We start from the raw sequence: 27,527 nt of genomic DNA on the forward strand, positions 1-27,527 counted from the left end.
AGGCAGGAAATTGCAGACAGATGGGTCCCTTTCAAGGGCCTGTTGACACCCTGAGAGCTTCCCTCATCTTCCTTCAAATTGCCTTCTTCTGCTTCTCCCCATACCCTAAAATCAATGCTCATCTCCTGTGTTTGTGCCCATCTGTATCTTCTTCATCGTTCTTTTTTTTTTCCCTTTCCGAAGTTAATTGTCTAAATCACAAAAAACTTGGCTGAATGGAGTGATGGCATAATCAATGGACCTGTAAACCCCCTGGTTTCTGCTGCTCCTTATTGCCTGTTCAAACACTTAAAGCAGCAGCAAACATCCACGCTACCTTATCCCTGAGCGGGACCACTGCAGTGGAGTTACCTGACTCCTACCTAAAGCACTCCAGAGCATTCCTTGGGACACCTTCTGCACTGAGGCATCTGCATCTGCCTCCCAGATCATGGCTGGAACAGCTCTTTAAACCAAGAATCAAACATTTGTCTTCAGTGCTTGAAAGAGAAACATCGTACATCAATGGCAATTAACAGGGAGGAGACACCTCCTTGTTCCACACAAACGCTGTCAGCGATTAACACCTTCAGGAGGCTCCTGCTTGAGTGGAAATCGCGCACCTTGGGATCTCGGCTGTCAATCTGCTCAGCAGGGGAAGGGGTCAGAACGGTGAAAAAACAGCTATTTGGGCTTTCAGAAATGTTTCTCTTGCAATTCATTCTCCCCCTGAGTTTCCGTTCTAGTTAACAAGTGGTGAAGCTGCCACACTTCTGATTTTCCACAGAGCTGTCCTCAGTAAAAGGTAAGACGGTTTCAGGAACAAAAAGCAATATCTGATATTCAAGTTCCCTACACCATAACTTTATAGCAGCCAATAAAGATCATCTCATGGCAAAATATTGCCAAGATTAATTTTAAAACCACCATCCTAGCTACATTCTCCATCTGAATGTGTCAGAAGCCAGCATTTCTGTTCTCAGGAATTCAGACAGGCTAATTCTTAGTTTCAGTCCCAAAAGGGAAAGGCAAGATCATTAAATTTCCCATGAGTATCAGTAAATATTTTTCACCTGCTAATCAATAACCCCAAAGTGTTTCCTCTCTATAATGTCAGAACATCAAAGATTAATTTCCAACACATATAGAAATGTGGCTCTGGACACTTCAATGATTATCAGTGATAAAATCCGCATAACTGGTTCTGAAAGGAAAATATTTGAGCCTTTGAGACTACCCTCTGACTTGCCTCCCTGCAGCACTTTCAATGCCCAAAGAACTTCAGCAAAAATCCTATGGTGATGCCCTCCATGCATCTGAGGAGACTTAGCAAAGAGGAGAAAGATGGAACCTCAATCTCTCCAGGACAGAAAAATACAGTTTTGAACACACAGGGCCCAAGAATACACAGGGCCCATTACCAGAAGTGAGGGTCAAAGAGGACAGAGGAACAAGGAACTTTTCCACTTATTCTTTTATATTTGGTGTAGAATATGTGTCCACCATGTTGTTATTGTCTTGGTGCCAAAGCAAGTCAATTGGCAAGGCTCTCATCACAGCCTTTGACACTTTCAGAATGCAGACAATTTTGGTTGATATTTTAGTGTAGAAAATGTCACTGAAAATGACATACCTCCAAGAAATTTTCTGATTTTGACTAACTGTATTTTCTAACTGAAAATTCTTCTGACAATTTTCCTCCCCCTGACAACTTTCTTTCCCCAAGTGGCTCTAATATTAATATTTAATGACTTATGTGTCTCAGTGGTGTTGTCAATTTACTGACGTCATCTGTCCTATGTAAACTCAACACAGAGGGTGAATATTTAAGACTATGTGTCATCCTTCTTCTTCTGTCCTTATTGCACTACTGCATTCATTTCCCCATCCTTCATTATACCATGTATTGCTACAATGAAATATTTTCATCTCCTAGCAGCTGCTACTGCATAATGTATTTCTGGATCATCTGAGTAGCTTGTTAGGAGGAAAATTTACTAATGAGTTAAAATTTAATTTGTCTTGTGTCATCCCAGTTCAGACATCAACCACACAATGCCATATATTTAAGCAGAAGCCCAAAATTACAGACATCTTTTCTCTTCTTTGAACTCTCTCCAGCAACCATCTCCACATATGTCCTTATTTAAACAAAATGATTTCTATATGAAGGATTAAGTGCAGGTTTCCTGAGTAACATTTTTTAATGAGATGCTGATTCTTTTGTACAATATTCTCTGCTCCTCATAAAATTTCTCAAAGTATTTCTTTCCCCCTACTTGCTCATAAAGGTTTGTTCACACCAAAATTCACCTTGCCAAATGTAAGATTTCTCAGAAATTACTCTTTCTGCCTGGCCTTTCAATACCTCAGTGTCAGAAAGGAATAGAGATGGATTCTTCTTCTGCTTGCCTCAAAGCAGTTCTTGGCTTAGATGGATATTGATTTATGTGAGTGGAAAAGGCACAGACTCCACATTTCTCCTCAACTACTTCATCCTGAGAGGGTGCCAGATGCAATGGAGATAGGAGATATGGGAAGGATAGAGAAAGGCAGGCAATGAAATTTTCTTCTCTTTGTGTATGCATTTCTCTTTCAGTCTGACAGGAACACTGGTGATCTCTTAACTCTTTTTGGAAGGACCTTTGGAAAGTAGTTTGGGGTTTGTTTTCTTATTTCACTTCAAAGCCACCCCTCAGATGCCTCACTGATAAGCCTGCCTTAAGAACTGAATAGCACTGAAGAAAATTGGTGCCTGCTGTACCCAGGACAGACACTGACAGCAATTTAAAAAGGACATGCACAGCCATCAAAACACAGGCAGATAATCCAGAGCACAAACATTTCCTGGAAATATTTGTTACACTAACATCACCTTAGAAGTTCTAGGAAACATCAGAATGTCTTTGGTTAACTCTGCTTTAAGAGAAATGTGATGTTCATTTGCACTACAGCAGTATTTCACCTCCCCTGTTTGCCGTGGTGAAAACACAGGTGCAATAGAACTGCCAAGACAGAGCTGCTTCCCGAGGAGGGCTGGAAGGGACCAACATCAAAACAGGATAGAACAGCAACACAAAGCAATTCTACATGGGACAAAACTAAAAGGAGAGCTTGAGAAGCAAGTGAGAAGCAACAGAAACATTCATTTTCTCTCTCTGAATCCATGCACAGATCAGACAAACCATCACTATGAACGTTAATTGCTTCACTGCATTCTGTGTGTATCTATACCTTGTGTACAGACAAACTTTTACACTGTAATGACAGGCTCTATCCTTGTGCCTGTACTTGTCCTGTCCAGCTGGCAGGCAGGAAGGGATGTGGCAGGTGGCCATAGCAGGAGCACCACCTTCATGCTGAAGCCTCCAGGTGCTCCCCTCTGGAAGGAGCATTATTCCTGCTGGCTGTGCAGCCCCTGCTTCCAGCACCTGCAGGATCCCATTTAATTGCTGCCCAAGGAGCTCATGTTTGACAGCATCAGTGCAGGCTGCCCTGGCTGCCTGGGCTGACCTGCTCATCATGACACTTATTAGGGTTATGTTCACCCTCCATTAATACAGAAACACTTGCCTTCCCAGCCCTTCTGCATCAAGGGAAAGCATCAGTGCTCGCACACCTACACACCGGTGTGTGTGGCTCTCTTCTCGTGTGTTTACTGTTTATCCTTTTTTTTTTTTCAGGAATCACACTCAGAATGTGTTGCTGTCTGAGCTGTCACTGCCTGTCACATTACAATGAGATCTCTGCTTTCAGAAGCCAGTTCAGGTTGTTTAATCATCGCTCCCCTCCAAGCTGTCCATCACAGGGCGGTCGCCAGGCAACAGCATCAACAGACAGGGCTGTGGGTGGCTGATGAGGAGGAGGAGGAGGATGCAGCACACATTGGCAGGGAGGAAGAACTCACGTTCCCATGGGAGAGGGAACTATGGGAGCTGCTGAGTCTCTATCTCATGGGATCCCAGCCTGCAGCATCATGAAAGTAACAGGGATTCCAGCCTTTGCTGAACCCAGTGTTTGGGAGGGAAAAAAAGATGCCAGGAGCCTGGTGCATGGCACAGGAGTGCAGAGCTGGGTGTCCTCAGCTCTCGTAGGGGTCCATGGTCCAACTCCCTCCATCACAGGCAGGATAGCAGGGCACTGCCATCATGCCCTGGCCATGGCCATGGCCATGGGCACAGACTGGGATATCAGACAGCTGGAATCAACCACATTCACTCCTTTAACAACTTTAAAATGAGTTCTTTTGGAGTGGATGACAAGTTTCTGGAGAAAAAAGAAAGATCATGTGTCATCTTACAAAAGTTGAGAATAAAATGGAAGGCAACACCAAACTGGAAGCTTTTTGTCCAAAAGATGAGCTGGAGAATATTTTCTTTATTTTTCTTTTTTTTTTTTTTTGTTTAATTTTTTTTTTGTTGTTTTCAAGGATACACAACAGTCATTTGTTATTGAAACAAACACACAGATCTGCATCAAAGCATCCTTCAGTTACAATAGCCTAAATATTTACTACTGAACTTATCAGCTCATCTGTAGTGACACGAGGTCACTGGATCCAGGCTAAGTCCTAGATCTATGTAGGCCAGATCTATTCTCATCTCATCTCATCTCTAGCCCAGGCTCTGTCACTCTCAATATATTGAGGGGATGTGTGGAAACATGAACACAAATGAAGTGGAGAAGGTCCAGTGCAGTCCCTCCCCATGGTTCAATCCTCAGCCAGAGTAACATCTCAGGGAATAACCACTCCCCAGAATTCTCTAACATGGTGGCATTTCACCAAGGATGTATGCATTTTGAAATTAGGTTTAATGTATCTCCTGCTTTGCTGCTGTGTCTCTTAATAAGCTGTTTAGCCTGACCTATAAAAAACAAAACCAAACTACTCTAAAGTTTCAATCAAAGTAAGATTTCACTTTTATTTGCAGATACCCATTTCCAAAATTTGATTTGATATGATTCCAATAATGATTCATTTAAAGATTTTATCTTTCATCTACAGGAATGTATTTTTTTCCTGGAAAACTGAATTGAAAGCAATGGAAAGCAAACTAATTTTCTATATAATGCTCTTTGGCATACAGAGCTTGATTTTCAGCACAAGTATTCTTTTTACATCAGAAAAATATATTTACACTTACCTATAAGTAAATACTTAATAAGGTCCTCAAATACTCATTTGAATAGTCAATGGAATTCACTTTTCCTACATTTGTTTTCAGAGAATATTCAGTGAAAGATACTGGCACCATATTTGACCAAGACAGGGTACATTAAGCTGTTTCTAGGGATTTAAACTGACCCAGTGACACACACAGAAAGGGACCATATGACCTCTTTCATCTACTGAAATTATACTTTGCAGTTAAAAGAAAAGTTTTCCAGGCAAAGTCCAAATGATTAAACTGTGGTCTTTTCCACATTATTGAGGAATTTCTCAGTGTTCTCTAAATTAGGAATGTTATGATTACTTCAACCCTCCTATAAAAAAAGTGCACCTGAGAAAATCACATATTGAGCAGGGAAAATTTATGGGGATAAAAACATGCCTACATTTGTTATATAAAATATTTCCCTTGAATTATTTTTCCCCCACCTTAAATTTAGTGGGGGAGGTGAGAATGGGGGGAAAAAGAGAAACATTTGAGAAATGACATGGGATATCTCTGTTGGGTTACCTATATAGCCTGAGACTTTTCTAAGGAGCTTTTCACTTCCTCCTGAAGAAGTGCATGAAAATTATCTGCAAGAGCTCATGGCACTGCTGTCTTTACACAATCACCAGCAAAGGTGACCTCAGCCTCATACAATTGGGATGTGAATATTGACACTGGCCTGGGATCTGGTGGTGTAAGTCATCAAAAGCTTCCCATTTGTAGGTAAACAGCTTCCACCCCAAAAGCCCAGATGAGATGAGGGGGTTATCTCTAGAATTTTCCCAACAGGAAAAGAAAAATCACGAGGTCCTTGACTCTCTTGACCTTCCTGCCCCTGCCGAAGCAGTTCTGCCCCAAGCACAGCACAGGGAGAGCACATGGGAGGCTCTGTCCTGGCTTGGGCTGCTCCTGTTGGAGATGCTTGGCATTGACATCCCCCAGAGCTGCTGGAAGAGCTGCAACTTCCCTCCTTCTTCCACCTAAATCTCCACCTGTTTCCCCAATCTCCTGCTCCCCACTCACCCCACATCAGGGACACCCCAGCACAGCTGCCCTGGGCTTGTGCCTGCCATAGGCAGCTCCAGCAGCCGGCGTGCAGTCACAAGAGAACACTCCACCACTGAGGGACACGATGGGAGGTTAAATTAAGTTCTTACAGGCCTTCTAAAAGGAAGGAATTACATTTTAGGGCATATCCTAAAATATCCTGTTCCTTCTGAAAGTACTTTTATGTTCCCCAAGGAGAGAAAGTACAGTACTAAGTAAAAGTGTTATTGTGTTACCAGCACTGAGAATTAGGGATTAAGGGCTCTTACATTAACTGTTGTTTGATTTAAGATACAGCCAAAAAAAACTCCAAGTGGCACAAAAATCATTTTACTGCATCAACTTTCATATGCATTTAAAATTCCAAAATAATTACTTTATCACCCAGTGCTGCTATTTGAATTGGAATCAAGGTCCATTTTCATTTAACACAGAAATGTCAATTAGAGCTCTGGGAGTCATTGATTTTTTGGTTTGCTGGCCAGGTATAAAAAAATAATTGACGAAAAAAAGCACCTTGTGTCAGTCTTAATTTTTTTTCCTCCTTGGAAATGTAAACCTGAATGCAGCTTTACATCTGGATGAACAGGATCTAGTACACACAGTTTTTAAGATAACAGCAGTTACCTAAATATAGGCAAAAACAGTTTGAGATGCTGTGCATTCCCATACCTGGACATCAGGTGGGACACAGTTCCCACAGGATGCCCTTACTCTGTGAAGCAGCAGTCAGGGGTAATGCCATCTCAGGTGTCCAGCACACTGAGTCAAGGTTTTTGTATCACTGGATCATTTTAAAATGTAGAATAAAAGAACATTTTTGGAAATCCATTCCAAAAATGCTGCCTGATTCAAAACAAAAAAATGTAAAAATGTTGCATTTAAACTTTCACAACTTGGGCTTGTTGAGGGCTATTTCTCAGGAGCCTTGGAATCAAAGGAAAATCAATGTGAACCTACAAGATGCTCTGGCCAAGCTACAAGAGCATTTTCCAGAGAAAGAAGTCTTTAATGGGGCAGTTTCGTTCCCCTGGCTGGAGCTCTGCACAACGTGAGGGCTGTATTCACTCTGACGTGGCATGAAAGGCCCAGAGGATGTGAGATTGTCCAAGGCCAGTGCTGACCCTGCAGCCCTTCACATGTAAAGCTGTGTCACAGCTGACTGGGTCTCTAACCCCTCCAGAATGAATTAAGGACTTCTGACCTCCTGCCTTCCCCCTCTGGACTGACTTCACCGTGGCCGCCAGGTTAGGGAAATACAAACATCTTATCTGAAGCCAGGAGGAAAGGGAGAAACCCATTTTCTATTATAAAGTAGTGTATTAAGAAGATTGAAAGCTATAACCCGATTGCTTTACACAGTTTATAGCCTCTCTATATTGCATGAATGCCAGTTGCAACTGTCAGAGCTCTTCCATTATTCTCCTTAATCTCCCCTTGTGATGGGATTTGCATATCCCACCTGTCAGTGGCAGAAGCTCCTCACCATCTCCCAAACTCTTTCACAGAGACCAGCATCACACAATGACAAGCCTTTCTTCCAGTCCTCACAGATTCTCTTTCACTTACTGCTTTCTCTCAGAGCACGGCTCTTCTTATTAACAATTTCCCATGTATCCTATTTCATATTCTGTATATGAAAAGCCTGTGTTTTATCCAGTCAAGAAATATATCTAGAGATGGATTGCAACACAGAAGAAAGAAATACTATGCCTGTTGAGTCATTTTTTTGAAAATTCAAACACACACACACATAAGAAAATAAATACGAAAAATCCTCAAGACCTCTGGTTAAAGGAATAAAGTCCTACACAGTTACAGGAAATTTAGAGGAAGTTTTATATCTAGATTGGATGTGAAGTATTTTATTATCCAACAGTACTCAATATAATCAAGACAAAAATTTGAAACAAGGGACTTTTAGCAATATTTTAATTTGATTTGATTTTTTTCTCTGGTTTAAATTCCCATTTTTGTTTCCTCACGTTTTATTCAGCCCTTCCAAAATATATTCTTGGTAGCTCTAGCAAGAGATTAGCCTGAAACAGTCACAGCATCCAGTGCATTATACTCTTAATACTATTATATATTCTTGTAATTTGCACATAATACAGACTCCGTCTCACTGAATTATATTAATGCCAACATCCTCCTTGCATGAATCTTTTCTGGCAGCTGTTTTCAGCACCCTAGGAATCAATCCCAATATGAAGAAACTAACACTGGGGTCATTCCTTCATTCCTCACCGTGGGTCTCACGGAGCATCTGGCTCTGGGCTCCACATCCACACTCATTACCTTAAAATTCCTCCTTTATAATGATTCAGTTGTCACAGGGTATCACAGCATCAGACAATAAAATGCTGGTCACTCATAGGATGATGCTGGCCCCCTGATAGTTTTACTTTGGAGCCACAGCTCTGCCAACAAGAAAAAGGCAGAGGCTATCAACTATGTCCTCTTGCATGAATATGACATTTGGGCAAAGTCTCCAAGTGAGATGTGAAAAAAAACATTTTGATTATGGTCCCCCATTCTAGACTGAACAGAACACTGGCAATTTAATATACTTTAGGGCCATGCCTTTACTGCCTTACTTGTAAAAAAACAATATATTTGTTATCATCTTCATTCATCAAAAGCAAAAAATCAGATTCAAATTTGAGTTCTTGGGAACCTGACTCTAGAATTTCAGAGTTCACTGTCCAAAACCTGTTGTACAAGCTGATACAGAAAGAAGAGTGCTTGCTTGATTTAGCAAACCAGAGGCTGAACGGGAGTATCATCACTGCCTGTAAAATAATTCCAGGGAATGTAAGTACCAGGGAGGGAAAATAACTTCAATTAAAAGGAACACACACAAATGAAAAAAAAATTAATCTAAATTGCCCAAAGGCAACATTAGAAGAGAAATCAGAGTAGTTTCCAACAGTCAGAAAAAAGGCTTGGAACAGCTACCCAAAAAGGAAGAGGAAATAGAAGGGTGAAGAATGGAAGGATGTACATGTACATGTACATGTACATGTTTTAGTTTGATCAGTCATAGCTGTTGGATGCAGTACTATGTGCCATTCTTGAAATTCCTCATTTTTACAAAGTAGGTCTGAACACTTCAGCTGAAAATCCAACAAGAGTTTCTTCACAATTGCTTTGTCCAGGATGAAATACAGTGCATTGGAAATACATAGGTGCACTATTATTCTGCCTTACCTGTGCCCACTTTGTCCTGTCAGTAACATTAAGTAACATCTTGCAAGCAATACCTAATGCAGAGTTTCATCTTGCCTAAAAGCTCTCCCATATGAGACCTAACTCTTCCCCTGTTGTAATCACCTGACAAGAGCAATGATGACCTTGCAGGCTTCATCCTGCACTGGACCCTTCGGCTGTATCAATTTCTGCTGTGGATGGAATATAAAACCTGTCTGGCCATGGCTGTTTTGAGACACCTCTGTGTCTCCATCAGTCTGATGACGATCTGCTGCTGTAGAGGACCTCTGAGAAGCTCAGCTTTGTCTTTCCCACCATGTAAATCACAGAAGCTTGACCAGCTGTTTAAAGGTATCGTGCTCACATAAAAGCCAATCCCCAGGTACAAGGCCAAGTACATGCTCAAATTCTCTGCCACACAATTTGAGATCTACACCAACATCCAGCCCAGGAAAGCACTTTGTCCAGTGCAAGGCAACAGCAAACTGCTATGATAATAACTGACACTGTGAAACCCATGTTGCTTTCTTTCACAGCACCTCATTATAGCACCAGCTGTAGCACCAAGGCACTCACTCAATCTCCTTTACCTTTCAACCTCCTGCAATTTTTTTTTCTTTCTCCAGAATACTTTCAAATTAACAAATAAGGCACTGATCTTGCTCCAAGCCAGCTTAGGACAGAAGCAATCTTCATTTTTTGTAAGCCCTGCAAAGCATCTCTATCCCAAAAGCTCATTATGGACATCACCTAGAGTCTTGCTTCTCTCCATTAAAGCCAGGTCTCTCTTTAGCTCCACACATAAATCTCTGCTAGCTCTTTTTCCCTAGTCTATAGCATGGCATTAAGGGAGCTGTAGAGACTCCAAACCTACAGTGTCAGGACACACTGCATCAGCAACACACTTGGGATCTCCATGAGCTAGAGAACCTGCCAACTTCCACACCACTGATGACATTTCTCAGTGGTGCAATAAGGAGGAGATGTCACTTGTGTATCTTGCAGCAGAAATTTGAGAAAGATTTCAGGTCATATGAACTTTTACTCCAGTTTTATAGGGGCCAGTGGAAAGATGCTCAGGATGCATCAATGCAGGTAAGTGCTGCCAGGACCCATTTACAGACTCAATAGTCTAGGCTCTTATTATATTGTCAGAATGATTTCAGGCAAGGTGCTGGCTTGGGCCAGTTAACACCTCCTTGGATCATCCCAGCCAGTCCAGCACTCAATGCAACCAGGGACCCTTTTCACCCACTTTTGCTGCAGCCGCTCTTCTCTGTCTTGCTGACTGAGAGAGCTCAGGATTGTGGAGATGCAGGACAGCTTTGTGTGGCCTCACTCACCTGCACTGGAGTCAGAAAAAGCCTGAGGCCCACCTGTATTTTAACATAACACTGGATACACTCCTGATTTCATCCACATCAATCATTTGAGAAGCCAGTCTTGCTACACCTATGCTCTCCTCTGGGCAACTCCTGCTGACTCCATCAGTGAAACAAGGTACAGAGGAGAGATTAGAGAATATGTGAACTGTGTCACTACAGATGAGCAGAGCATGCTCCAAGTGGCTGGATGTAAATGTGGATCTGGAGAGCAAGCTGTCCAGGGAGTACCTAAAATCACTGATGAGCCAAAATAAGCACTGATCTAAAAAAATTTATGTTGATGGAGTTAGACTTGGACAACTTGTACTATTATTTCTTATTCTTACTGTACTTGTGGCTTAGCATACAGCAAATTCAGAGCAAAATGCCATCAGTTCAGTGGTGCACACACTTAATATAAAATCACAGCCTAGCCTGAGAGAAGCTGCAAATGCCCAGAAGAATCCCATACAGAATTCAGGAGTCCTTTCTCTTCCACAGCAGTATTGCAATTATATCCACACCACTACCAAAATAAGGATACAAGAAACCACAGTGAGGCCGACAGGATAATGTACACTGCAATACAAAAAACTTGATGATGACAATGCTTTAATTTTCCAGTTTTTCCACTTAACAGGATTTCAAATATTTTGAGCTTTATTTTTGTTTTTCCCGTCCTCACACAGATACTGCAAACTATGATCTTCTTCACACTGTACCTCTGCCTGGGCAAAGGCAAAAGTTGTTTGACAGCAGCACTTCTAGAGCACACAAGAATGAAAACGAGCAGAGGTGTGTTGCATCCCTGTGCCACAGCATGGAAACTCCAGCAGGAAGCCAGCAGCTGCTGCTGTTGGAGTGCAGGGCACTGGGGTTACACAGCATCCTCACAAGCAGCACACTGGGATCCTCTGCAACTTGCATGCAGGCAAAACTACATATTCTGTACTCTAAAGGAAGCATTTCACCCCAAGCCCATCCCACCCCCAGCTCCAGCACTGATGGGAACCCAGAACCTCCACACAGTGACAATGGGTCGGTGCCACTTTGGGCTCCCTCTGAACACACCATTGCTTCAGCTGAGCCTGGACAAGCCTGTTGTGCATCCAAGTCCTGCTGGGACCCAGCTTCACTCTGTGTTGAGAGAGAGCTGCAAGCAGAACACAAAACAGAACAGCACTGCCAGAGCCCCCACAGTGAAGGGGGGAGCATAATATCCCTGTACACGATGCAACCTGCAGCTCTTTGGGAAGGACAGTCACAAAATGTTTCCCCCTGAAAACATTTGTACACCAACACACGCAGAAAGTAAATCAGTCCCTGACAACAGCAGTCCACACTACTACCACAGTGGGCAGAAACACATAAACAAATATATGTGTACCTAAACACATATATAATAGTAGATGTGTCTTGAAAAATGTTCAGGTGAAACATAATGTCAGTGATAGAGCAGAGAAACTGCTGCCTGCTGGATGGCTTTTTATATCAGAATCTTTTTTCTTTAGCAAATGGGTCACTTGAAACCAGTGTCAGTCTCAATTCAATTTGTATGAACAGACCTGAGTTCCTACAAGGCAGCTTCTGTTCACACAACTATTTAAGAATAGTCTAGCTGAGTTGTGAAGAAAGGGGAAAGTCCTTCAAAATGGGAATGACAACTATTCCCTTGTCAATTAATTGATTAAAAACTTCCTGATGAGACCATAAAACCATGTCCCAATTAACTAGGGCTGAACCCCACAGTGAAGTCCTTACGACATCCGCTGCAATTTAAATTGAGTAGCTCAGTACAATCTATACCAAAAGGAATTCATAATGACTAGACTATAATTTCAAAATGTTATCAGTCTCCTAGTACTGAAAGCTGAGAGGGAGGCCAAAGATTTCTGCCAAGCAGCCAGAAACCTCCTGGCATTACAGCTGCAGACACCTTAGAGGAGAGCCTGAGTCCCTGTTTCTCCTGGGAACTTGCATGGGCAACAGTCACGGAGTGGTGGCATCCCTTTCTCTCTCATTAGCATTCTGCTCGGTGTCTCTAAGAGGCAAAGTTGGAGAATCCCGACAGACAGATCCCTCCACTTCTGCTGGTCCACAAGCAGAGTTAAGGGCAGGCACAGAGCCCTCCAAGCAATTTACCCTTGCCTTCCCTGAGCCTCAGCCCTCAGCTCCAGGTACGACAGCAGCAGACGCTGGAGGGATACAGTGCCCAAGTTAACCTGGTAACTTTGATGTCATGACTATGGCTCCAGCCTGGAAATCAGTTCCCTACTTCTCTGGCCAGTTTTGTTCTGCTTGGCTCAAGTCAGAGCTGTTCTGATGCTATTCCTGAGACACATGCAGGTTATGAGGAAGAAACAAAACTCTCCTGTTTAACACCTTGGTGGCAAGAGGCAAAAAGCAGCTTTATCCACTACACAGAGACACCTCGTAGGCAAAGTCCGGAAGCCCTCCAGCATCTCTGCATCAGCAGGGCCTGGGGATGAGCCCTTGGGCTGACGTGGGCCCCCACAGCTGGCAGGAGGAGAAGCAGCAGCAGAGGGGCTTTCCCTGGGCATCCTTCCAGCTGAGCCTGCCAGGCTGCCCGTGAGGGTTATCCTGGGGAGAAGGCTGGATGCATCCAGGAGCATCCCCCTAAGGAGACCCTTCCCGTCCGCCGCGGGCGGGGGCAGCGCTGGACGCCGCTCTGCTGCGGGGCGGGGGACACGGGGGCCGGGAGGGGGATGCGCTCAGCGGGCGGGCGGGGAGCGGAAACTTTTTCTACTCCACAAGAATGGCCCTTTTGAAGCCCTTCTGCCCCACTGCACACTGCTAAGCGAAGCCAATCCCCGGCGCCCGGAGGCGCAAAATCCCCTTCGAAGAAGAAAAACCCAGCACCCCCCACCCCCGATTACACACACACGGGGGAGCGGGGAGGGAAGAAAAAGAAGGGGAGAGGGGGAGAAATAAGGGAAGCACGGAGGAGCCGCCCCCGCCCGCGGTACTCACGCTGCTGTTGTGGCCGGACCAGTGCACCATGGCCTGGTTGTGCGCCGAGTCTCCGGCCAGGGCGAAGGTGGTGCTGGCCAGCCGCAGCTCCTCCAGCCCGAAGCGGGCGGCGCCGCCGTCCCCCGGCTCCCGCCCCGCGGCGCCGCCCGGCCCCGGCCCCGGCCCCGCCGAGCCCCGCGGGCTGCGGCCCCAGCGCCGCCGCACCGAGCCCGGCCCGGGGCCGCCCGGCCTGGGGGGGCCCTGGAGCGGTCGGTGCTCGGCCGGAGCCGCCGCTGCCGCTCGGGGACGGCGCTCCCCGGCCACTTTCTCTGGCTCCCTCGGCACTCGCCGTGTCTCCCAGCCGCCGGATTGCATCCCCGCGGGAGCAGGGGCGAGGGTCGCCTGCAGCCCGGCATCCTCCGTGCCGGCCTCTTGCCCTCTCTCACCTCCCTTCTCCCCGAGGAACCTCCTTTGCTCCTTTTCTCCTCTGTCGGTCCTCAAGTGCATCAGTAATCCCTGCTGCGGCTGCTGCTGCGGCTGCACCTGGGAACGGCAGGATCTGCAAGTTATTTCTGCACCGGTAAAGCCATAAGTGAAGAGGAAAAGCCATGTCCAGTACAGGAGAGCAACGTGCCAGGCTGGGTACCAGCCAGCAACTTTTTCCATCGCTGCCGACTGCTGATGAGTGCGAGGGTGAAAGAGCAAGAAGGAGAGCGCAGGAGCGAGGGAGCCGGGCGCTGCCGATTCAGCCGCCGCGGGGTAAACACGGCGAGAACTCCACGTAAAGTTTCAGACTCTTCTGTGCTAGATGCAGCCGAGGGGTAGAGGAGATTACTTTCTTCCCACCTCTTTTTCCCCCTCTTGTATCCTTTATCTTCTTTTGCACTTTTTCCTTTCGTGTCTTTTTCCCTCCTTCTCTTCTCTTCTTTCCTTTTCTTTTTCTTTTCTTTTTTTTTTTCCCAAGACTGGTGTTGCTGATGAGGCTTGTGATGGAAGGCAAAGCCACAACCACACGGGGGAGGAGCTGATTTGAAATCAGAGAGAGAGGGAGAGTGAGAGGAGCGAATCCTGGCTGGTGATTTCTCCCGGCTGCCTCTGTGGAAGTCTCAGCTCGCTCCTCTCCCGCTCGCTCTCTCTGCGCTCCCTCTCACTTCGCCGCTTGTTCATCACACTCCTCCCGCAGCCAGGCCGCCCCGTGTGCCGTGAGTGGCTGGTTACTCACTCCCCCTCTCTCGCACACACTCCGACGACGGACTTACCCCAACTTTCAAACTCGTATCATCCGATCCCTTCCTCCCCTGTGCTTCCTGTCAGCTCAAACCCCTAAAGCCTGCTCCGCAGCATGCTGAAACCTCCGCACAGCGACTGGAAGCAGATGTGCAAAGTGAAGGAACAGTACATGCGTGTGTGTACAGTCTTCCCAGAGGAAATGTTTTAATTCGAATAATTAAGTGGCCTTAAATGTCTGAGCAGGCTCTGAAATAACCCTTTCTTTCTCCCTCCTCCCGTGATTGGTGTAAGTGCACTGGAGTTGCTCAGAATAGGCACCTGTGCTTGCTTTTACAGAGGGAAAGTCGCATTTCTGCCCTCTGTTCCCTCCCCCGCCTGTGCTTCACTGTACTGTCGTGCACAGTAGCTGCCGATGCTTAAATAAATCACTCATGCACGGCAGAGATGTACCCACATAAATGCTGATGGAGACAGGGACAAGCTTTTGGAAATGAAATGACAGCACTTGGTGGAGAGGGAGATTCCCCTCCAGTGGTTTATCAGCAGAAAATAAAAAAAACAAACAACCCTGGTGGCTTTAGCTGTCTCTCAGGCTTTTAGGACCAGCAATTTCCCCCGCAGGAGCTGTGCTCCTCTCTCAGTAGATGTCCTGCCCGCAGGGGGAGCAGTAACAGTGGTGGCCGGAGGAGATCAGCAGGGGCTGCCTGCAGAGCCTGGTGCCTGCTGGCCACGGGAGCTGCTGGTCCTGACCACAGACAGCACTGCTGGCTACTGCCTACAGAGCAGGACAGGGCTCTGAGCTGTGACAGGCACTTCCCAATGCCCACAGCCATGAAAACTGGAGGGAATTGAAAGCTGTTCCACTGGAATTTTATTCCATCCCCGTCTGCCTGCTCCCACTCATTCCCATTTGATTTACACGCGAGTTTATTTTTAATTAATATTTTTAACATTTCCTTCCTGACACAGAAGACCTTATTGATTTTCTTTTCTTTTTTTTTTTTTTTTTTGGCAGGGCATTTCAGAAAACGATTTACAGATTTGTTCCACATTCTTCTAGAGATTTCACTCAAATGCTCACTAGTGACACGTCTTGGGATATTAGCACAGGACCAGAGGTGAAGGGAGACTCGCAGTAATTCAGGCTGGGCATAACTTCATGCTGCTTACAACAATGATGGATTGTCTGCAGTGTAACCACCTGACCTCAGCTAAATCTTGCAATTAACTGCATACCTGTTTCCACATCTCCCAGCTAAATGGTTACTATTAGTTACAGCCTGTCGGGTAATAACAATAATTAACACTCACGCTTAAACAGCTCCTTTCCTTTACTAAGCCCCAAACTCCTCACAAAGGCCACTTTTGGAGGAAACTGAGTCAAAGCATGATCAGCACAGTAGTAATGATTGAAGGTGGAGCTACAACAATTGTTGTCAGCCCAATCCTTTATCTTCTGTTCAAAAGATTGAGCAGGTGGATCTATCCCAGAGGATCAACTAAAAAGTGTCACCTTCCCAGCACAAGTCTCTTAAGGAGGCTTTAATCTAAAGGAATGAAATTCAGGGATGAGTAGGTGAGACAGAAAAAGAACTTGGAAGAAGGAAATTACTAAGAGGTCAGAGGAAATTTCTCTTGGGATTGTTATAGAGGTTTGCATGTCAATGAGTGGCTAAGGCTAAGGAGAGAAACAATATAGCTGTCTCATTTAGGCAGGTGATTATCTCTGCATTGTGATGAGTGGCCATCGAGTGATAGGGATGGAGCACACCTTCTGCACTGTGAACACACTACACCCGCAGAGCTCTTCGGCAAATGCACACATCAGTCATGGAGAGAAAATACTGGATCCATCCTAAGGACCACAGACACATTTTCCAGCATAGACCTTGTTGTGGGTGGACACAGGACAGACACATACAATATGAGCCTTCCCCTGAGCCCTGTTTTCAGGAATTATCAGTTTGGGAGATTCTAACAACAGCAGAAACTGCACTTGATCCCTTACTTTTAATAGGTAATAATGTAGTGGGACTTTTACTGGACCTGTCTTCCCAAAATTTGTCTAATCTGTATTTATACTCTTGGTGTCTGAGGCAAGCTGTGATAGTCAATCTTACAATCTGATTATGTGTACTTTTGAATACTCATGGTCTGCTCTTATCTGAGAGAGACATTTTAAATCGCTGTAATCTAATCTTGCTGCCAGCCATCTTTTGCCACAGATGATGTGATGATTGAGCTGTCAGAGATAAGAAAGCGGAGTCTTTGGCACAAAAGAATAATCTGCTGTCCTTTGATGTAAGGGATAGCTTTCTCAGTTGGGAGCAGGCACCGAGTTCCTCTACTCAGACAAAAAGAAGCTGGTGTGATGTGGCTGAACTCCATGGCTGTGCCCAGAGAAAGGAAAAGCTGCTTTCATTGGTACCCAGACCTGAGGCACCACCTGATCTGATATTTCAGTACCACCCGTGCAGCTCCAGCATCTGGTGATATTTTCCATGAGAGCTGCTACACTACCTGGTCAGGAGACTGTTCTGTTTCACGTGTCCAGTATTGCCTGAGGAGAGGGGATATGAGCAAGCCAGGGGAGCCATGGAACAGGAGGCAGGTATAAAACATGATACCATGAGAGCAAATTAAAATTGCAGGTTTTAGCTGGCCCCTTCAGCCTCTGCCTTTGCCAGGATGAGCAGTGGCTGTGGGTTTTCATCTGCACCAGGAGGAACTACCTCAAAGCCAGATATCTGCACATCTGGGGGAGTTTCTTGCTTCTGGGTTCAGGAAGAATAAACTGGTATCTAGGGAAGGGAGCAGATGCCATTTCTAGGTATATGTTGCAGTGGAAGCAAGCATTTTCCTGAGGATTTATATAGCCTTGAGAAGAGAAGCAGGAACAGCTTGAAACATGGATGAGTACACAAATCTTCACTTGGGACTGGGCAGGTTCTGAGACAGGTGGAAAGATGGGCTTGGTCAAGGACATAAATCCTTATGACAGTGATTGCAATAATCTGCCATCTGCAGGAATCCTTTCCCCTGGAGTGTTTCATACTCGCAATCAGACTACTTTTGTGAAAAATGTGCTCCTGAGAGACTTCCTGGCTCCACAGCATTCCTGTCTCCTGAAACATGCTAGACGATGCACCCTGTGTGATGGAAACACCTCAGGGACTATGCCAACACTGCCTGTACTGTGATGGAAGGAAGGGGAAAAAGGAATGTAAGAGGGTACAGAGAAGAAAACAGAATGGGGTGGGCTTAACCAGCTGAGTTTTTAGTATAAAGCAGGGGGATAATATAGCCTGGCCTTTTGTGAATCTGAATGTCTTTTAGGCAAAGGAGTATAATCTTTCCCTAGTAAATATTTGTATAATCAGGATTTTTTTAATCTACACTCATTTTAAATAATGACTTTTCTCAGAGAAGACTGTGTAATGAAGGGAGACCAAGAAGAACACTGCTCCATTGATTCCTATCAAGCCATGGTGAGTGATGAATACTGTAGTTTGACATTACACATAATTCCCCCAAACAGAATCTCTGTTAAAAAACAAACAAACAAACAAATCAGGATACAACAGGTCTTGTTGCAGTTTCCCTTGGGGGGGGGAAAAATACTTTCAGCTGTAAAGATCACAAAAAGTTGAGTGTTTGTTTTGTTTTGTTTTCTAAATAGGGTTTGGATGCTTCATTCTTTAAATAAAACAGGGAGTAATTATATGTATATATATATATCAAACCAACTACTTCCAAGTGCTTCTTGTTTTACTGAACAAATGGAAATTATTTAGCCATATGGCTTATTTTGTAGCAATAAGTTTATAGCAATAGCAATTGTTACCTAGGTGTTATTATAAATAAATCCTGTTACTTATATTGGGGCAATGCATTTGACAAAAAGTGACCAAAATATTTGAAAAAAATCTGTAACTGAAAGAAAACCTCTATCTTCTTTCCGCTGAGTTTCATTTCCCTTCCTCAGACTATTTTTGGAAAGGTGATTGAACTATTTATTTTTGACACTAATAATTCCTCTAAATTAATTAACACGAAATCTATCCTTTTTTATTCCACACAATCAAATGCCAAACCAGTGCTGTCCTAAAATTAGGCTGGTGCAGCCTTTAACAAGGGCTCCTATTCATCTGCAAATGTGTTGCAATTTTGCTTCAGTTGCCATAAATATTAACAGCGAGGGCTTTTTGTTCTTGTACTCCCTCTTGCTGCAGCCTGTTGCAAAGACTGAGGTTTAAAGTTATCTCAAGAAAAGTGCAAGAATTTGATATTTTATAACTTCAAGCCATTTTGCTTTGCTAAATCCTCAGATGGGGAGTTCATACTTTCATGTATCTGGCAATGAGGTTGGGGGCTGAGCAGATTCAGTCAGTGGGATTGCCTCCAAGTACAGGAAGGTGCTCAGCACCAATACCTGGTTGCAGTTTTCCTCAAATCCTGTTTATGTTGAAATATCTAGTCATGCTTATTAGCCAGCAGGTCCCTCTGAGGACAGTAGGACTTGTCTGTATTTTCTCCTCTGGAAGTTGTGTTGTGTAATTCCTCTGTTTCACTTCCATTTCTGGATCCCGAGTGTTTTTACACCATCCAACCAACCACAAATGGGACAGCAAACCCCACGCTCATGGTGCAGGGTCTGTTTTTACTCTCTGGGTTCAGACCTCCTTCCTGCTTTTACAGCTGCAGGTATTCCCTGGGCCAGCTGTGCCCGGGTGATAAACCAAGGGTGGATTTGCCATAGGAGGAAGGGAGCATTGGAAGGGAGTTACCCTCTCCAGAGAAGCTCCTGCTCCCAGTCAGGTGCTGCAGCAATACTCATGTGGCTGCACAACTGCCATATCTGGGCTGGTGTTGAATCCAGCACTCTTTGCCAGAATCCTGGGACTGAATCCTGTTTCTTCTTGTGTGACATCTGCTCCTCTGTGCTGGTCTTGAATTTCACTGTTGCAGTGATCCTCTCCCCTTGTGAGCTGGAAGCATCAATCCATTGCCACCCTGTGCTCCTGAGTTTTACTCCCCTGTCAGGAATTACCATGGATTTAGGAGCGAAAAAAACCCCACAGGCCGCAGAAGACAGTGGATGAGAAAATCTGCTGCTTGAAATTCCCAGCTGACATTCTCTCTTGATCAGCTTTTGCAGCCTAAGAAACCTGGAAAGCTGCCCTGAAGAGCTGGTCTTAGATTCTGCTGGGTTTCATAGTTGGTTGAGTGTGAAGTAGAATTGCAAGAACTGCACTTACATCAGGACTGCACATACTCAGCTGGTGCTCTGAGCTTGCAGCTGAGAAGAAAACTGAGCTGGAGCTCACAGATAGAATGAGCTGTATTATAACAACTTTGAAACTAGTAAACATTGGCAAAAGGAGGAAGCCTGAGGTGTATCTTGTAGTCAACTCATTCACCACTGCCAATATGAATGATAACCACAGGGATGACCCAGCAATTGTCGCATTTCATCCTGACTGTTTTAAAGCAACCCCATAATACCCAGAAGGTTTTTGCCATCAATAACTAAAATGTATGGTGTGAACACTTCCAACCACATGAAAGGCGAGAATGCAACCAGGAAAAATGAGAATGAATTTAGAAAGTCATGCTTGACCAACCTGAAGGTCTTCAGCTACTAAACAGCTGACTATTTTAACACTGACTATTTTAATACTGGCTCCAGCACATTCTCATGGTAAACTGAGGCTTATGACAGGTTTTAGCAATTGACAGAGCTGTGGAATTTGGTTGCATTGCAAGTGCCAGCAACTGAGAATCAACTGACCTAGAAAACATCGGGGTTTGCATTGGGGTTTCTCTTTGCAAATAAGGCAAACTGCATATTCTAATGTAATGCTGCTACCAGTGGTGGCACACACTTCCAAACAAAAATTGGAGACTGTTGTGCTATACCATCCTAAATTTGGCCATACTAGAAAAACTGGCCATTACCTGACTCTCTCTGTTGTTCCTGTGGGAGTGTATCTATTCTATATCTGACTCTCAGCAAGTTCCTTTCTCTTCTTTTTGTTGTGTGGAGATACAAACTGCAAACTTTTCTTTCCCTGACCAACAGAGGATCTTTGCAGCTATTCACAATCATTTGCAAGTGGCTTACCTGTGTCCACTGAGTCATTTTCATTCCATCATCTTCTATTCCTTTCCAGTTCCTCAGGAGAATCATGGCTGCTGGATGCCTCTGATTGTCTTTGCAACCATGCAAATCTGCAATTTGAAGCAGACTGATCAAGTGCAGATAATAGTTTCCTGTGAACAATAAATATCAGTCAGAGCCTGACTAGCCTTCCACAGAGTCAGGATACTTCTGTAACATAAATCTTAAAAGCCTAAAAGGTATAAAAATCATTTGTATGTTCTTTCTTTTTCAGAGAATACTGAACTTCAGTTGTCACTAGGGAAGTTCACCTGACATTCTCTCAACTCTGGGTTTATCTGCATTGACAGGACAATAAAAATTCTTGTCTATCACTCTACTGCCATCACCCTTGGCTTCTGCACTTGGTTGTGGAAGAATTTAATGGAGGTAAGAGAATAATGATGAAGAGAAAAATATTACAAACTTAATGGCCTGTGAATGGTGTTTATAGTTTGTCATCATTACAGATGGTGTTTTCTTGCTTGTGCACCTTGCTTGATTTCTCTTAGCCAGAAGTGTTGATGAAGTAGAAGTTCAAAGTACAACTAAAGATAAAATTCCTAATAGAAGAAAGAAACCTGTTTACTTTAAACTACCTTTTTACTGCAAGAAAAGTAAAAAATATAAGAAAAAAATGAGAACCCTTGAGGCTGATGGAAGATGTGAGCTTGCCCATTGACAGTACTTTATTTCAGAACTGAAAAAATGACCAGAAAAAAATTTCTGTGAGGCAACTCTGTCCTGCTTCACTGATGCATTGTTTCTTAAGTCATGGTCAGAAATCCTTTTCTGGAGACAGTTACATCACTCACAGGTCAACCAGCAGAGCTTTCCATACACATGGTACACAATCAGGAGAGAAGGATCGGGTCATCAGTTAAACCTGTTCTCATTAATTCAGCCATTTCTGCCTAAAACAAGGTGGAGGATATTCACATGAATTTTGCTGCTAGGTGATAACCAGGGCAGACATCCACATCTGAGCAGCACAGCGCACAGTCAGAGCCACCTCCAACTGGGGCATCTGTTTGGAGAGTTAGTGTTAAGAGGATCTGTCTGGCCAGAATCCAAGGCAGATGAAGAAAGGGAATCTTCCTCTCACCTTGTCTCCCTCCAGCCTGGCAGCTCCTTCAGCAGCTTCTCAGATCTGTGGCATCCAGCTCTGATTTTGTAGCTTGGTGGGACAGGGAGAGATACACCCTCTAAGGAGGGAAGAGGAAACAGTCCTGAGACAGCCTGTCAGTCCTACCTTTGGTGAGGAATTTCCAGAAGGAAGGAGTTGGAATGGGTAGGGGAAAATCAGGAGAAAATGCAAAGAAAATATGTATTTCTTTGTTGTCAATCTTTTCATCAAGAATCGTGTAGTGAATTTCAGGCTCCTGATGTCATGGGTTTATGTAGATTATAAATATTCTTCCTTTGTTTTCTTTCATTTCTTTTTAAAAGTAAGGAAAAATAACTAGTCTTCTTAACTGTGGAGAACAGTATGAAGACAAAGCTTCTATTTGCTCTAAATCTAATCTGAAGTGTTCCAACACAAAAAACAAGCCAAAGCAGTAAAATTAAAATATTCCACTCGAGCATTTAAAAAAGGGTTCCTCTTTCTTTTTTTTTTCCCTTTAAAAATAGTCCCTGGAGCTATTTTTGCCAGCCACAAAGTATATTTTTAAAAAATATTTAAAACAAATAAGTTTATCTGTAGATACATAAAAGGGAAACAATTTTTTTTTTTTTTTGTATCTGGACAATCTGTTACAATCACCTTGAAATTAATATTAGTATTCTGAATCTCTTTGGTCCCTTTTTTGAACTCCATTTGGCATGGAATTAAAAAAAAAAATCAGTTATTTGTGTGATTTAAATTAATTGAGATGTGTTCCAGAACACCTTGCAATGTAAAAATAATTTATTTCCATATTTTGGTACTAGATTCTTTTTTGCTCACAGCTCTTAGCAATTTATCTGTGACATCTGTGGGTGCAGCACCTGAAAGATTAAAGCTCATATACAAATATTTGTTTCTGGTAAACAGGACACTGATAATGTAATTTTAGGGTTAAACTTGATATTAGGTATAAAATAACTCTATAAAATAATTTCAAAATAGTTAAAAATTATGTCAGATTTTTATCAAAACCTTGAACAAAAAAGAGAAAGAAATCCCGTCCTCATCAGTAAAAAACCCTTTCATCTAGAAAAATGAGATTTATTAAATAAGGATGATGAAAAAACAATAACTCTGTCACTTTAATACATGTATACGCACACAAAGGTCAATAAATAGCCCAAGTAATGGAAGGAACTCATAAGCGATGCTTCTGCTGATTTCATTGCAAGCATTCCCTGAGATTACATTTATTTTTGTGAGTATTGTTGCTTGGAAAGCTCTGTGTGTTTAATATCTATTCTCACATCGAGAAAGCTTAGGGGAAAATCTCCATTTGCATTTACTTTCATGTAATTAATAATAATTCAGGGTTTGTGCCTTTCTTATGCCAAAACCGTGCTTGCCAGTGTTTGCAGCGTGTATTAGTCCAAGTCTGAATCACTCTGATTTTCCCCTCTGCTTGAAACAATGTTTGTTCAAAAGATATGAAGTGTGCTTCTCTTTTGTCTTCATTCAATCCAGACTAGATTTGAACATTTTTATCCAGACTCCTGGATATTCTGTTTTAAAATGGCTTCAATTTTCCAGTCTGACCAAGTCTCCGTGTGCATTTTGGTTCCCTTATGCCTGATTGCAATCAGTGGGAGTCTCATCATTGATTTCCATAGAATTGGGATCAAGTTCATTTGCAGAATAACAGATATGTTTGCTGTCATGGAATAAGCCAGATCTCAGGGCAGCAGCATCCAGGGAACTTGAGAGAACAAGGAATAAATTCAGAGTCTCTGATCTTGCTTGGGAGGAACCTAAGCAAGTCCTGCTTTATTAGTGGTGACTGCCCTAAATAACACATCTTGAGTGTCTGCCCTTTAACTGCAATAAAAGCTTCTTTTCTCACTCAGGCTCTCCCAGTAGTCAGCTCATTTTAGTATTTTTTATGAAGCCTCTGTCTTCTGCAAGATTTCCTTCTCATGATTTCAAATACTCATTGACACACTGGGTGTTTTAGTGTTTTCAGCATCTGTTGACTCTTTGAGGTTCAAACTGCATCTTTTATAGTTTGGTTCTTTTTTCACATTCCAAAAGAGGTAAAAAATTAAAAAACAAGACATGGGCCCTGGATTGTTTTTTTGTTTTGTTTTGTCAGGTAGGTGCATCATTCTGCACAATCTTACTGCGTCTTTGTTGTTGTTTTTGCCAGACAACATAATTATCGTGATTGGTGGGTGGCCAACAAAGTTTTAATTAGATCCAGGGGGATTTAAGCAGGACTATGTATTAAAAAAATGCAAAACAACGTTGCTAGAATTGTTTTTTGTGTTGTGAGGCATCCTCTGTAAAATATGATGTTGCCTCTTTGCATTTCCAGTTCTGCCCTCTCTTCTCCTGCCTTGCTCTTTCCCTTGGTTCACAGGGAGTGGTGAACTGGCATTAACATCCTTACACTGAGCCAACCCTGCCAAGCTGCTGCTGCTAGAAAATGTCCAGCAGCTCAGCCCCTGCCAAACAGAGCCATTGATCCTCCAGCTTGTGCCAGTTCAAAGGAGCATAGGATGCATATCCAGCTTTGTGGAAGGGCTGACAAGTGATTTGGGGCAGGCGGTTGGCACAGACATCAGTGAGCAGCACTGAAGGCAGGGAGAGGACTCCACTCAGGAGATCTTTCTGGCTGGTTATGGTTATTAGCTTTTGACTGGAAAAGGGCTGTTTTTTATTTATTCAGTAATCTAAAAATATCCTGGTAATGAATTAACCTGAACAGGGGGAGGGGGGACAAAAAACCACGCATATTGATTTTCTAAAAGCAGGCAGGAATGCTGTTATTTTCCAATTAACGTTCAGCATTAGAGAACAATCCAGCTGGAAAGAACCAGCTAAGCAATTCCAAGTTTTTTGCTTTCTGCACTTTTTCTAGTGATATTTTTCTCATTTAACTTCTTAAAAAAGAAAGACCCTAATAACAATTTAGGCCACTTCTTTGGCTAATGGGGATTAACTTTTTGTGGGCTCCAGTGGCATGGCTATGGAATAACTATGGTACAAATCCAACTGTTCCTGCTGAATCAGAAGGCATGTCCATCTAATAAAGGCTGACCCTGCTCCAGTACTGGAGAAAAGTGTGAGACAAACCATCTGAATGCAGTATTCATGATAAGGAAGCTTTTCTATGAAACTCAGAGCAGATCTGGGTTTCTGGTGAGACTGGTGATGAGTTCTAGTCTGATTTTGGCTGAGTCACCCTTTATTTCCACTTCTCTGTTTTATTCTGTCTGGTATAGTGTGCATGGCTCTTCCTTCTTATGGCTTGGCCTACTCAAGGCTCACCAGATTCAATAGTAAACAATGAGTAAAAATGACATTATCACATCCAGCCCCTTAAGTCCCCTTTAGTGGCCACTGAGTGCAGCTGAATGCTGTGACCAGGAGCAGCCTCCACCACAAACCCAACAGCAGCTCAGGGCCACACCACTGGCTCTCCACTGGATGCTGTAACTCAAGTTATGCACCCAAAGCAAGGAGCACTGATAACAGGGAAGCAGACTGGAAGCAGGGAAATTACCACTTTCTGTGTAAACACGTGCAAACACAGGTCAACAGACATCTGCATAAATTGAGATCCTTGCTTTTTAAACAGGTTTCTGAGGTTCTATCTGAGTTTTCAAGTTTTGTATGCTTCCTGAATTTTTATCTTGCTCTCTTGCAGGTTGCCCTTTTCAAATTATTAACTTTTGCAGGGGTGAATTCTACTGAGTTTAAGCAACAGCAGAGGTCGTCTGGCCAACAGCATATGCTGTATTTCCATGTAATTTTTTCCTTTTTTCCCAAATGCTCCAGGGAATCTGGCTGCAGACAGTTCATACTGGGACTTTACCTGGTTGTGGAAAAAAGTGCTAAAACAGAATTCAGCTTGGACTTGGCAAAGCATTTGGAGAAACTACAAGCATGCATTACTACTATAGTGAGACAGAAATTTTGCCAGATATTTCTGAACAGTTTTGCATAAATTTCAATATATATGTTCTTATTTAGCAAATGTTTATTTAGCTATCACTGTAGTTTTCCTTTTAGGGTGTAGGAAGTGCCCAGGGAGAGCGACAAAACCACGAGCTTTTGCTGAGGGATGATTTGCCCCGCAGCCATACTGTGTGTTTAGAGTCTGGAGACAAATTTTAGGGCCTGGATTTATTTATAGTGTTTAATAGATGCTTTGATAATTACTTGCATGGGAGTGGAAAACAAATTCTCCAGATTAAAAACCATAAAGAAAGCTTGTTTGGATTAGCATGATCAACCGAAAGCATCCATTTGATTCTTGGTGTATATATATAATTTACTGAGCTGCAAAATAAACACACTCTACTGTTTCTCTGTTGAAGGCTCCAGCTGTAAATATTTAATTACTTTAAAAATGCATTGCTATTAGATAGGTCTCCTAATATTCAGCAGAATCAAGTTTTAAGAGATAAAAAATAAAATAAAATAAAATAAAATAAAATAAAATAAAATAAAATAAAATAAAATAAAATAAAATAAAATGTAGTTTCTGTTTCCTGAAAAACCTTTTTTAAACATAAAGTTTCAATTGGGTGGAAATTGCTTTTCCACCTCTTGGGTGCCAGCAGAATCATCCCACAACTAAGTAGGGGTTTTTTAATTAGCTTTGAAGGCATAATCAACCCCTGCTCTTATGAGGACAGGTGTAATCACATCATGACCTGGTCTGTTTCCTCCTGTCCTGCTTGCAGTTCATCATCACCTCTAAGGAAAATAGGTCTGGTCCTCATTACCACACATGGGGACAAAGTCTAGATAAGGAAAGGGGGAAATTCATCAGGCAAATGGAAACATCATCCACAAGAGGAGAGAGAAGCAGAGCACAGACTCCCTCTGTTCATAAAGTGCTGAAAATAGGCATAAGAAGCTTGGGAAAAAAGACTTGTGACAAAGGCTGGGGGGTTTCATGGCACCAGGGTCCCATGGGGCCATTGCAGAAAGACAGGCAGTGACCTAGTGACACCAGCATTAGAGCTTCTCTTTATACAACCAGGACAATTCTGTGATCCTCCTGCCTCACTTGAAATGGACAAAAACCCTGCTTTTGTAGAGGATTTCAGGATGATTTCTTCCTGACTTTGAAGAGGAAAAAAAGAAGGAATTCTTTGGTGCTTTTCCATTGTTGGAGTGCTTTTTCTGGAGGCAAAAAAACCAAAAACCAAAGCAAACAAACAAACAAAAAAAAAAACCACAAAAAAACCAAAACCAACAAACAAACAAACAAACAAAAACAAAACAAAAAT

At 43.1% G+C, this 27,527-nt stretch overlaps 1 protein-coding gene and 1 long non-coding RNA gene across 4 annotated transcripts in view; one reads left to right on the top strand and one right to left on the bottom strand.

Annotated features, from left to right (window-relative positions):
• The window catches only part of SORCS1 (sortilin related VPS10 domain containing receptor 1), a 257,487-nt gene extending 242,369 nt beyond the window's left edge, over positions 1 to 15,118 (bottom strand). Inside the window, exon 1 of one of the 3 annotated variants that reach the window (XM_054515529.1) lies at positions 13,751 to 15,118. In XM_054515529.1, coding sequence (XP_054371504.1) covers positions 13,751 to 14,395 — 645 coding nt within the window. In that variant the 5' untranslated portion in view covers positions 14,396 to 15,118. The remainder of the gene's footprint in view (positions 1 to 13,750) is intronic. The other 2 variants (XM_036385254.2, XM_036385255.2) reach the window with 2 other exon arrangements.
• Positions 15,119 to 16,153: 1,035 nt separating this feature from the next.
• LOC118688019 (uncharacterized) lies at positions 16,154 to 26,605 on the top strand. The gene is made up of 3 exons (XR_004980430.1): positions 16,154 to 18,447; positions 21,355 to 21,509; positions 26,065 to 26,605. It is a non-coding gene; the product is annotated as an uncharacterized LOC118688019 (long non-coding RNA).
• Positions 26,606 to 27,527: the final 922 nt, after the last annotated feature.

This window comes from Molothrus ater, chromosome 8 (genome assembly GCF_012460135.2).
Source record: "Molothrus ater isolate BHLD 08-10-18 breed brown headed cowbird chromosome 8, BPBGC_Mater_1.1, whole genome shotgun sequence".
NCBI lineage: Eukaryota > Metazoa > Chordata > Aves > Passeriformes > Icteridae > Molothrus > Molothrus ater.